Genomic DNA, 13,259 nt, shown 5'->3' on the forward strand with positions numbered 1-13,259 from the left:
GTACCCGAACTCTATCAGAGTAAGTAGAGTCAGTTTAATATACCTACTCGTAGATGAGAATTTGGTTTCATTTTGCAATTCCTTTAAGTAGTTGGTATATTTATATTGTTAAATCGGCAGCAAAACGCGTATAAATAGAAAAAGAAACCTTTGTGACTTACCTGGCGTCAACCCCTCGAGATGTAGCAAACGAATTTTTAATTGGTCTCCGGAAAAATATAGTATAAGCATTTCAAAAAAGTTTTTTGTTGCTTAATTCGACCCTGTAATTACGTAACGAATCTGAACCGGCACTGAGTTCAGATTTTTTTCTGGAAGAGGGGAAGTAATAGCCTAATAGGAGATTTCGCAAGCTTCGGCTCCGGGTCCCTACTGTAACAATCAGTGTCGTAATCACAACCTCACGACTCGTTGAGCGTTACGCCCCCGAGATGTCGCTAACGAATTTTTAATAGGCCTTTCGGAAATATAAACAAAAGCCTAGCGGGCGGCCCCTTTGGAGTTTAATTGCAGGTTTAGGATATGCAGGCAGTTTTTTAACACGATTATGACGTCGCAGGGTCGTGGATTGGGGCGAGGAGGGCTGCGTCACGTGCGAGGTCCGCACTCCGCAGCCCGACGCATGCGAGACCGCGGGGCGCCGGCGGCGCAGGCGCGCACCCCCCGGCCTCCCTCGCCCGTCAGTCTGCCGCCGGCCGTGGAGCGCCCTGCCTGTTCGGAGCGCCGAGTCGCGCGCCGCGAGTGTTCCCAACTCCAAGTGATGACGACTTGTGACTAGTGCCATGTTCGTGCTCCGCTGTGCCGTCGTCGCGGCCCTGCTCGCCTCCGCCGCCGCCGCCTGGCAGGAGAACGTCCGCCCCAAGGTCTTCGCGCAATTAGGTTAGTAACGACTCCCATGCCGTCAGATGTTAACGCTAACGAGTCCCTGTAACCTCCTGACAACTTGACAACTGCGCTTTCGCTACAGAACGGAAAGCTCATGTTTATTTTGGTTGATGACATTGACACCACGCGCCTGAAAACATTTCACCGTGTTTATGTTTGTGGTGTTTTAGACATCAAGAGTTGCAACAACATAGTACTCGAAGAACAACATCGAATTGAAATTGAAATTCACATTGATCATATTGATATGATCTGACCAAATAAGTAAGAAGTTGAGGAGTGAGTTAATCTCATGAATAGGAATTCCAATTAGTTTCCTATAAGAATTCAGTACGAAAGTAAGAGTGCTATGAAACTTTAAGAATCTCAAAATTGAAAAGAAGCCAATTCAAAACCTACGAGTAATTACTTCATACACGATACTGTTCACGTGATTTCAATTAAAGACAATTAAGACGAGACTACATTTAAACCAGTAATGTAAAGAACATGTAGTTCAGTGTAATATCCGTTGAGACATACAATCCACGAGGCCGGATATTAAGAAAAACAATTTGTGTTACCAAACAACGAAGTTATTTCGAATTCCATAACGCTGAACCGCCCGAATAATAGTACCGTCGCCGAAATTACGCCTTGTGGCACTCCAATAACGAGTCGCAGTCACGCAATAGTTCATCCTATGGGAATAAAGGCAGAGTGCACAACTAAATGGAGGCATTGTTTTATTGTGCAGTCTGCAATGCGGGGGATAGCCACGTGGCACTCATTAGTGCAGCACAAAGCAGAGCAGTTTGTCCTGCGTTTTGCAATGTTATGCCCGGATTAGCGATGCGATGTTTAACGGACTGGATGAAACTTTGTCTAACTTCTGCATTTGATGAGAACGCGTTGTTGTATCGTTTGTGTAGAACTTGCAGCCTGTGTAGAACTGTAGACTCAATAGTGGACGAGAAAGTTCGTCGTGGCCGGCTAGAAGCCGGTTATTTAAGGGCAGAAAGCATTGCGAATATGAAATGTGGCTGTTTTGGAAATACAGAAGATTTTCATTAACATAGTACAGATCATGATTACGATGCAAATGGCTGTGATACAAGGCAGTGAAAAGATTTTTTAGTTAAAACGTTTAAAGCTTTTGTCACATTGACTGCCAAAATACGATTTTTGGATAGCGTCGAGCACGTGACTATGAATGATTATGAAAGTCATGATTAGCTTTACCAAAAGAATTGTTAGATTAGATTTTCATTGTAGTCATAAAACTCTAACCTGACGATTGATTTAATGACGAAATAATGTTGATTGCAATTAATTTAAAGTTTATTGTAATAAAAAGAACAGGAACACTTCTTCTTTATCAATTTTGTTTTTAACTTTCTGTTGGTACTCAGATTGTAACTCCTATAACCTTTAACTTTTCTTATCATGAACCTGCTAATCTAATTACACCAAATTCAATAACAGAACATCGCCTTGCCTTACACAATGATAGTACTGTTGTCTGTAAAGCGATCAATTAAAGAAGTCTGAATTGGTATCCATGACGTCACTGGTCTAGACGGCTTCGTCGGACGCATATCCGTCCATTGTATCCGGTTTTGTTTGCATTTGGAATTCAATATTAATAGTCCCATTATCTATACTGAGAATTGAGATTCTATACGATAAACAATTATACAGTTAACACGATGCAAATACGTAATGTTCTAGATAGTTGTAAGCTTTGATATTAGATTATAGCCTACGAATAACAATATAACTTACATCTGATAATAATATAGGCTATAAATAATTGATGACTGGATTAATGACTGATCAGAATTTGACCTTTGCCTTTTATTCGTAGCTTGGAAAACACTTTGAGCCATCAGTATGATTACTACTAATATGCGATTATAATCGTTAACGCAACAATGAAAAAAAATTTAAACTTGGCTACTCCTTAACTGTGTCTGAACATCAAAATATGGTATTCGCCCCGCTCTAAATCTTGGAGCTTTTCACCAAGACTTGGTAATTACAAAGATAATTATTTATTATTAAGTAGACCCCATGCTAGAACGAAAAAGTCCTCGAAAACTGGTAAATAATGCATTGGCACTGCTGCAAATGTTCATAGGTCCTGGTAAACACTATGTTGTGCCTTTTTGCACTCTTCTTGCGACGCGAGAAAAGTCGTATCTACAATGGCAAAACGAAATTATAATAAATTTATTGTTAAATTTATCAAGTTAAACCCAAACAACCCGTTCATTAAAGTGCTCTGAAGTCACAATTATGATACAGTGGCGTAACTAAGTAAATTAATTGCAATTGAAAGTCAATAAGCTGAAATGAAGTAAGCAGAGATGACGGAGCGGAGTTAATTACACCGCCATAGTTCTGTTTGATGTTCGGACAGTCGTAGTGCTCGTGTCAACACCTCGCACGTAATGTGATCCACCAATTCAAACCAGTATTCAGAGAGGCCATGGATAGTTTTGCGGAGATGCTTTATAAACTTAGTGAACTTTCCTCATTATTATCCCAAGAAAACTCCTACCATTATATGAATATTGGAAAGGAATTATCCTGCTCAGCAATTAGGAATACGATGCAGATAGATCTGAGAATGAAAACTTGGCAAGTCCGTATCACTTTATTACGCTTTATTTTAATCTAGAACTGTCTGAAACTGGTAATGTCAAGTTGGTACTTTTATCGTACCTTATCGTAATTTTTGGAAAAAAATTCAAACACAAACACGTTTGGCCACCATTTATGTTATAGATAAAAACATGTCACCTATTCCTATTAATATTTCCTTCAAACTTTAGACTAGTCTGTAAATCTATTTTTGTTTTCAAGTAGATGCAACCGTATTATTAACTTTTAGCTTTATTAAGCATCTCCTCATTATCTCGTAAAGACTCTCAGACTACAAGGCTATCCACCAATACAAACCAGAGGGTAAAAGCTGACCGCATAGCGTGGTTTAATATACCCACGATCAAAGGTTTCTATGGAAATCGGAAGATATGGAGAGTCTTTATTACATCGTTATTTCCATACATATTTGCTTTAATGTCTACATTTTGCGATGTTTTGGTTAACTCATTATTTCAAATTTGCTTAACATGTTTCCCCTCATATTGCTCGCAGAAACAATAAAAATTTTCTTTCAAACACTTAAGATATTTTTTTCAAAAATACTTTAGTATAACATTTTCATATAGGTATAGTTGGCTTATGTTGGCTAATGTAAACTGAACTTTGAAGTGTTAATCAATATTACCTGCATACTGAATACATAATTAAGCAGCCACTTTAGTTTTAGAAGGACATAAACATTAATTAGTATTCATGATGCTAGCCTAGACGTAATGATCTAGGGTACAAAATCGCACGTATTAAAAACTATAACGGTATTGTAACTAAAAAGTACGGCCTCATTTCTAATAGATGGAAGTGTTACCATAAACTTGGGTACATTACCATGTTCTCTACTTTATAGTCTTTTAAATCAAGTTAGGTTAGCTATGAATCAGCTCGTGTAGCGAGGGTCACATCATATAGACGCATCGAAAATTCTTTATTGAATTGCTCATACGGGTTTGGTTCTTTAGTTTCTTTTGCAAGTAATTAATAGGAAAAAATGCCCTCCAGGAAGTAAGAACTACAATAATATCATTATGGCCGCGGCTTAGTTAGATAGTGGTTGCAATCTAACTAACCTAATTTGTGGGTAATGTAACTGCACTTTGTGTCCGCAGACGACTGATATAGTTATTATTCTCAGAGTACATCGCAAGGGAATTGGTTCAATTTGTGCAAATTGTATACAAAATGTGAATTTAGAGCTGCACATGTACTATTGAGGGAATGCAATAACTCTCGAAGTTCGTCAAAGGAAATGGAGGAGCACTATAACTGTTTCAAATGTGATAAAATCTAACGCATTGTGAAACTATATCGAACTATAATTGTGTGCTTTATTGTTATTGTAAAGTGCATTTATTGTTGAGACCGGTTCATGAAGTGTGGGTTGAGATAAGTATTAAGTTGAACTGGATGCTGACCGGAATTTCTCCCGGTGTAGGATGAGTCATTAAAGTGGAAGATTGAGATAGGTTAGTAATGAAACATCGTATATTAGTCACATCTTATGCACGAGATTCATTTGTATAATTTTGGTTTTTGTTAAATAAGAACTACCTGATAGGGCTTGAAATGTAATTTAAAAGGTAATCTTAACTTTAAGGGCTGATGAGATGATACAAACTACAGAGAAGAACTGGTTATATCTGGGCAAGAACAGAGTGAAGTGAAAGAGGAGGCCTTTACCCGCAAAGCAAATGGCTCATGTTCTATATCAAAATGTGATCAATACTTACCATACTTTAGGAAAATAAGAGATGTGTACTTAATAGCAAAACCACATGACAATGTAATTTTGTTGTGGTTAGTTTTGTTACTTAATTGAGCTAAAGCTTAGATAAAGCTAGTTGTGGAACATGAAAATACCTATAATGCTTTTATTTTTAGTTTTTAGTAGACCTACCTGACTCACACTAGCAACTTTTGGGTAGAATTTCTGGGTATATTTTCGTAGTGGGAGTCGTTATGCCAGTGATTTGTATGTCAATTTTGTCACTCTGCAATTATAGGTCTATGTCTGCAATATTCTAGATTTTTTCACACACACAGTTTTTAATAAACTTGGGTGGCATCAATTTTATCAGAAATAAAAGAAAGTTCATCAAATTCAAAGTATAAATCATGAGGCTATAAACCCGAATACTTACAATAAATAACAAAAAATATGAACACAATTCCAAAACACGTTTTATGGAGTGCACAGACTTAAACAGGTGCCGCGTCTGAAGTTCAATTTCAAACGGTTTATGGTGTTGCGTTATGGTTTCCGACACCCCCTTTTATACTCTAACTGCTAGGATTATAGAACGTTTAAGTGGGCCCATAAAATAACTGTTCACTACCTGAAGAAGAAATAAATTACTTAACAGGATAATGCTTTTATATCCCGGAATGTTCTGTAGGTACGTGTCGCGTTTTGCCTTATGGGTATTTATTGGGTCATTCGTCAGGAACCAATACCCAAGGGTAGTGTTATGTGGTCGGGGTGCATAATACCGCTGTGACGCGATGTTGTTTATGATTGGACTCTCCTGAACAATTTATTAACGTTTCGATACGGTCCACAGGGGAAGTAGCTTCTCTCAAATGATATGATAAATTATATTCAACTTTATAATTCCCATAAGAAACTAGCTGATCCGGCTCAGCTTCGTTAGTGGGGGATCCGAAATTCCTTTCTTTCTGGAAGTGTACCTTATAAGGAGAATCTAATTTTTAAATTTCTAGATACAGCTTTATCAAGCTGTACTTATGTTTATATATCAGATTGGCTAAATCTGGCACAATCTTCAAATTCACCTAAATATGTTGTTATCCTCTTCATAAAGTTCCCTGTAAAAAAAGGACAGCACTAGATTTAGATGTGTCAGTTCAGTTTAGTTCAAAGATTGTGTACAATAGAACTAATATATAACCATATTTTCTGCTTTTGTTATCTTGATTGGGCAATTTTTCTACAGCAATCTTCATAGATTCCGGCCCTAGTTGTTGTGTTGCAACACGCATCATTGCATGTACAATGTATATCGTCTGTTTTTGGTTTTTTGGGCTACCCGTTTATATGTAAAATAGGTCGAATCGTTCACTGGTAGCCCGCAACGATGACCGCTAATCGAAAAGGACAAAAGTTCAAACATCCATCGACAATGCTATGGTTAGCGGCAAATGGAATGTTATTTGGGAACAAATAAAAATCAGTTCAATAGCAAAGCAACACGGTAAAAACTTGATTGTCGTTTATTTTGTGGTTGAAATAGTAGATGTTGACCACAGAATTCTAAATGAAATACCTAATAGAAATGTTAACAGTAGCAGTGTTTTTAAAACCCGGTCAGGTGCTACTGATTTATTTTTATAATCACATACTACGAGTATTGTATGTATTTCAGCAACTTGCCCATTATAAGAGGAGACACTGACTGATATCAACGAGCATATCAAACAGCTGGGTCTAGAAACTCAAGATTTTTTTGTATGAAGATTTTCTCTCCTAAGGCCTAATGCAGACCCCATTTAGAAGGGATTTTGAGAAATGCCACTTCAGCTAAGCACTCAGCTAGTATAAAAAACGTTCGAAAAACATGTTAGCATCAAATGCCATGTAAATTAATCTGTAACGAAATTTAAATACTTAAGTCTGTTTTTACAATGACTTGCACTGATGTTTCACCACACATCTGCGCAATGATACGCGTGCCTATACCGCTTCTTAACTTGTTCTTAATTCTGGTACTTTAAGTTGGTGTAGTAAGTCGGGCCACGGGTTCTGATGAGCTTATTCTGAATGGGTTCAACGAAGAGCATGACACGCACGTGCGTGCGGCATTCACTGTCGCGGTAGAGAGGAGGGAGGGGGGGGGGGACAGGATGGCGCCGCCTTGCGGGAGAGAGACAACTCAGCTTTATGGCGATGCGATATATGTCTTGGTATCCGTCGCTACTCCGCGCCGCGTGGGAGGTATGCCAGTATAATATTTTGAATAATTTTTAATACATCCTGATCAATCCTGATCGTGATCAGTATTCTGTAAGTGTTTGAAAATAACAAACAGTTCCTTCAGGCTCAAGTTAACACATTAGGTTAAGTTTATTTGTGTTTTAAACCTTTATTATATCCTAACCCTTTCTTTTGGCTTTGCCGCAGTCGTGTAAAACGGAGATAAAGATTGACATTTTGTCAACCTATAGTCCATGACCGGTTAAGATGGTAATCGGGGTATGAGGTGAGGGTACGCCCCGCACACCCGCACGTTACACGGCTGTGTGAGTGTGCGGGGCTTTCCTCCCCGATTGCCATTTCAACCTGTCGCATACAATTAGTATGCAACAATATGTCAGCGGTACCTACTGATTTGCAACTCAATTTTAGAATAGGTATTCGCATCTTTTTCTTACCAATGTAATAAGAAAAAGACAGATAACCCTAATTTATTTAGAACTGTCAAACCTCGTGACTTAAGACGCCAGTCGTAAGCCTATTGTTTTTGTAGAGTTCACTGAAAGTTAGAGTCTTCAAATTTAAAATTCATTTTCCGTCATTTTAGATTAAAAAGAAAAAGATGCAGATAGTCTAAATTTAGTTTGGAAAAAAAATCGGAATCTACGCCAATACAGTGCATTGACATTTTGTCGCATCTTTGAATTGATCACTTGATCAATTTGTCCAGCAGAAACAGCTGTGCTAAAAAGTTCGTTTCGTCCTTTAGAACGATTGCGTCAGTCTACGCCTGTGATAGTACTATGAATACCAAATCAAACTGCTTATTGTACAATCTCACATGACGGTTACGCCTCAATGGTGTATTTCTTTACGAGAATTTTCGAGTACAACTTTTTCGGATACGTTATTGAAGATTGGTTGTAACTCGTATACATTGTAACGTTTTTCGATGATATTGGTTCTCGTTTCAAACGGGAACATTATGGTTCGACTGGGGGCAAATGGCGGTTGTCCTATTCAAATTTCGTCTTGTTTCAACAATATAGATGGAGTAATGTAATAAAGGTGGTCGATATTTTCGTTCAACCCTCGCTGACGATGGCGCAAATATTGGTGATCATAATATTTGCTGAAATACTCTAGGCCAGTGAGTTATCAAATCACTAGAGCCTTGTTTCGCAAAATTGCTTTAACTGACTGGTGTACAAACTAGAGAGACAGTTCTGTAAATTGCCGCTAGAACTGCATCAATAAGATGCTTTTTCCCACGGCTTCATATGCGTGGATTTAGGTTTTTGAAATTCTATTGGAATTTCTTGAAATTCTCCCTTATATGTACGTTAAATTTTCAGTTTGTCAGTTTCCCCTTTATAAATACAGATAAATACAGAAGCAAAAACAAAAGGTTTACAAGATGAAGTAAAAGGATTCCATTTTGTAAAGATAATAATGCAAAATCCAATTAATTTTCTGGTGTTGCATATGAGTGAAAAGATTGTTAGATATTTATTAGTTAGGTATGTATTTAAGTATTAGTTCCTCGCTTACGTCCTTGTAATTACTAGGTGGGAGCGCTGTTTTGATGCCTGATGTATGAGGTTTGTTCCTCCTGGTCTATTGAACTCAACGCTCGAGGCGTTTGCAGAGAAAAGCCTTTTTTGTGAGATGACTGCGAGTGTGTCTAGCCCATTGTGATGCAGTTTTTAAATCCGGATTAAAAGGAAGCTCATAATAAGCTCGGTGCGGGGTGGTTGCGTTGGGAGTTGGGACATCGTTTGTATCAACTGTTCTGTAACGTTAAGCTATTGTGCTGTATAAAAACATTGTTGAATTGCACAATTTAAAATTGTAATCCAAATTTTTTGCTCTTGGATACGGAAACAGTAATACTTATTGTTTCCGTGTAGTAATAATTTTTATAATGAATTAGGTGATACCCGCGACTTCATCCGCGTGAATTTAGCTTTTGGAAAAACCAATGGGAACTCGTTTTTCGGGATAAAAAGTAGCCTATGCCCGTCTCTGGGTTACCAGCTACCTTTGTACCAAATAGATGATGCCCGCAACTTCGTGCAGGTGAATTTTGGTTTTCTAAAAATCTCGTGGGAACGCTTTTTCGGGACAAAATGTAACCTATGTCTGTCCCTGGGATGCAAGTTATCTCTGTATAAAATTTCGTCAAAATCAGTAGGCCGTGAAATAGCAGATAGACAGGCATATCTACTTTTGCATTTATTGTATAAATAATTATCTACTATGTGGACAGATAACCATTAGTCGTTATAATCGATGTCAAACTTTAACTTTAGAAGTAAGTATTGAATTCTGATGATTAGATTCCGTTCCCCATTCAAAACCTTAATCACAGAGTTCTAAACATTCTGCGGACTTCCCTCTTTACATACCAACATACTTAACACCGACAAAACCTTCATTTGAAAAGGCACCGATGAATAGCAAGGAGTCAATGGGTCGTAAGAAATGGGCCAGTCAGTAGTCACACAAGGGAAATGCACTTTGAGACCAGCTTACTAAGAACTTTCTCGGGCATACCGCTTTAGCTTTAGCCAGGTGGCATATGATGAGTTCATTGTGCTTAAGAGTTGTGGTTTTATAATGTTTTCTCCATTGTTTTTCTCTATGGCAATTCGGAGTCACTCTTAGAATTGCTCCGTAATTTAGCGTGTAATTTCACGAATAATAGGATCTTGCCTTACCAACCTGGGAGAATTTAAATAGTAGAATTTTTTAGCCGTGTAATGAGTTTTAGTATAGTACTGTACGATTTTTTAGTGAGGATTTTCCACTACTTAGTGTAGCTATAACAAAAAGTCTGATCAGTTCTTCACACCCGCATACCGTACCGTTTATAGGACAATAAGATCGATGAAACGGGTATCAATAAGGTACACAGATCGATATTATCGAAAATAGTAAAAGAGTAGCTGATAAGTGTATAAATCTTGTACACGTTACGTTAAAGTTAACTCTTTAATAGCTTTAAAAATTTATTTAAGATCAAATTTTTTTAGTCACATTTACAATGCAGTCATAACTATTGAAGCTGCAAAGGTTGATAATATTAAACAATGGAAGAAGAAGTCATATAGGTCGTCATATGTTAAAGTTACTCTCAAGTATAATAATTTAGAAAAATTTGAATTTTATTCACGAACTAGCTGATGCCCGCAGCTTCGCCCGCGTGGATTGGTCAGATCCCCTGCAGCATCAGGATTGAGGAGTTGGACTCCAAATTTTTTATGAAACAATGTCGCAAAGTTCCTCTATCGATTAAAAAAGAAATGACGCAAATCGGTTCAGAAATCTCGGAGATTTCGGTGTACATAGGTAGAAAAACACAACTCCCTTTTTAAAAGTCGGTTAAAAAAGTAGCCTATTTTACGCCCTGGTCAATCCTCTACTTGCCTGTGAAAGTCCCGTCAAAATCGGTTCAGCCGTTCCAAAGATTAGCCTTTTCAAACAGACAGACAGACAGACAGACAGACAGACAGACAGACAGACAGACAAAAATTTTAAAAACGTATGATTCAGTTATGGTATCGTTCAAATAACCATATGAGCTTAATATGAGGTAGTTATTTCGAAATTACAGACAGACACTCCAATTTTATTTATTAGTATAGATTTCCATTTTGTTATGACACTGGTATTATGACCGTAGAAGCAGCAATAATAATAATCGATTCTATCGTAACCTGTGAAGTAATAACAGCTGATGTAAATTTCTACATGTAAGCAAAGTCACTGCTCTCTCTAAATTTGCAGGAGAGTCTTTGTTACGGTGGCGATTGGTTCCATTAATAAGGCAGGTGGTCGCACAATGTAAGCTCCAACAATGGCATGCTGAGGGTGGGGTATCGCGTGCTCTCTCTATTGAAAAGCATTTCTCTCTGAATTAATATTTATTTTCGACTTTGCTGCGAGCTATTTTAATGTGTGATTCGTTGTTATCGATCTAAGTGGGACCAGATGGTCAAATATAGTCACGGTTACGTTCTAGGTTTGAAAATGATGGTTAATTGGTTCTGTGTCAAAGGTTGTCGGATATATTTAGCTTTTTATGATTTAGCAATTTACTACTGTTCGTTCTTACTTAATAGAACTTTCTGTCGAGATAAACACTTAAGTATAAACATATATTCAGGTTCTAAATAAGAATTTTTAAGAGAGCTATTGTATGAAATTTCGGAATCTGCGCTGATTTTCAGATAACGTTGGCAATCGTTTTGATGCTTTTACAACTTCGATTCTTTTACGACAATAGTTCAATATTCAAGAAAATGTTGGCTAGAATAGTTTATAGACATCTTTCTTTGAAATAACATACTTGTACAATAAGCACGTCTCCTACGTTCAACTAGCGTGCCTTCATCTATTGTTGAATGTTCTATCGGTTCATATCTAAGTGGGTCGATAAACGTTAACTCTTTCCTAAACGACTCTATTGAGACATGTTTATATGTCTTGCCACATCTGTACCAGCATCTGTCTGTGTGAGAAAACATCTACTTGTTACATTTTTTAGATGATTGAAAATTCACAGTCACAATCTAGTTAGGTTAGAAGTTAGAACTAGTGGAAGGAGATGATGCAAAATAAAGTCACACACATAAGTTAGAATAGGTTTAGAGGAAGTAAAGAATCGTGAGCTTATCACGGTATAGATGTCTAGCGAAGCATCAGTGTATGACTGTGTAAAAATAGACTTTGCAAAGCATTACAGTTTACAGTTGCAAATTCTTTAATAGCATCCTCCTTTCGAAGACGTTTCGTTGGTTTGATATGAGGCAAAACAAGTATTTCAATCTAAATATAAGGCGTATGACTCCGCATTGTACCAAAACAGGTCTCTTATTGGCTTGTTATTAACCCTCGACCCAAAAAGAGGCGTGTTATAAGTTTGACGCATGTATCTGTGTATCTGTCTGTGGCATCGTAGCTCCTAAACTAATGAACCAATTTTAATTTAGTTTTTTTTTGTTTGAAAGGTAGCTTGATCGAGAGTGTCCTTAGCTACAATCCAAGAAAATCGATTCAGCCGTTTGAAAGCCGTTTTATCAGATCTTTTCTAGTTACTGTAACCTTCACTTGTCTGGGGTGTTATAAATTTTTAATTTACACTTGTTTATTCCTCAGTCTGATGAAATGAAACCTCCCTACTACAACTTCAGATTAAACTAATACCTTCTTACTTGTTTTGCGTGCACTTTACCTGTATCTGCATGTGTGATGTCAATCCATCGATTCTTTGGCGGGTCTTGAGAACTCTGACCAGCAAAGAATATGCACACAGCAGACACCAATTCTATTACCTTATCTAGAATTTACCGGTAGGTGACTATGCTAGAGATCTAGAAGACATTTTGTTAATAGACTTATATTATTGACAAATACAGTACATAGGTAATGCTTATTTCTAGAAATCCATTTCATATTTTTGCCTTATCTATCATCATGTCACAAGACCATTAATTTTACAACTGTATTTGTCTATTATATGGTCACACAACGATAACAAATGAGGGTAACGATAGTCAATACAGTAAAATTGAATCACAACTAGATTTATGATAAATTAATTATTTCTATTAATTAATTATTTCTAGATTTAAGCCTCAGATCACTTTTCAGAGATATAACAAGAAACTGAGCTGTAATTTTATCTTCCTGAGATATTTCCGCGAACTCAGCCAATAAAATGGAAGGAAACATTATTGCAAGTGTAAGAGTTAAGTATAGTGACCTAAAAATAACCACGCCGTCCCTTTCTACTCTT

The 13,259-nt window shown here is 37.3% G+C and overlaps 1 protein-coding gene across 4 annotated transcripts in view; it reads left to right on the forward strand.

The window, feature by feature from the left end:
- Positions 1–641: 641 nt before the first annotated feature.
- Positions 642–13,259, forward strand: part of LOC123875985 (semaphorin-1A) — a 438,478-nt gene continuing 425,860 nt past the window's right edge. For 3 of the 4 annotated variants that reach the window (XR_006798239.1, XR_006798240.1, XM_045922126.1), the window contains exon 1: positions 642–879. Coding sequence is in view for 1 of the 4 variants with exons in the window: in XM_045922126.1 (XP_045778082.1) it covers positions 783–879 (97 nt within the window). In the remaining 3 variants the exon portion in view is untranslated. The remainder of the gene's footprint in view (positions 880–13,259) is intronic. The other variant, XR_006798238.1, reaches the window with a different exon arrangement.

Source organism: Maniola jurtina, chromosome 20, assembly GCF_905333055.1.
Source record: "Maniola jurtina chromosome 20, ilManJurt1.1, whole genome shotgun sequence".
Classification (NCBI taxonomy): Eukaryota; Metazoa; Arthropoda; class Insecta; order Lepidoptera; family Nymphalidae; genus Maniola; species Maniola jurtina.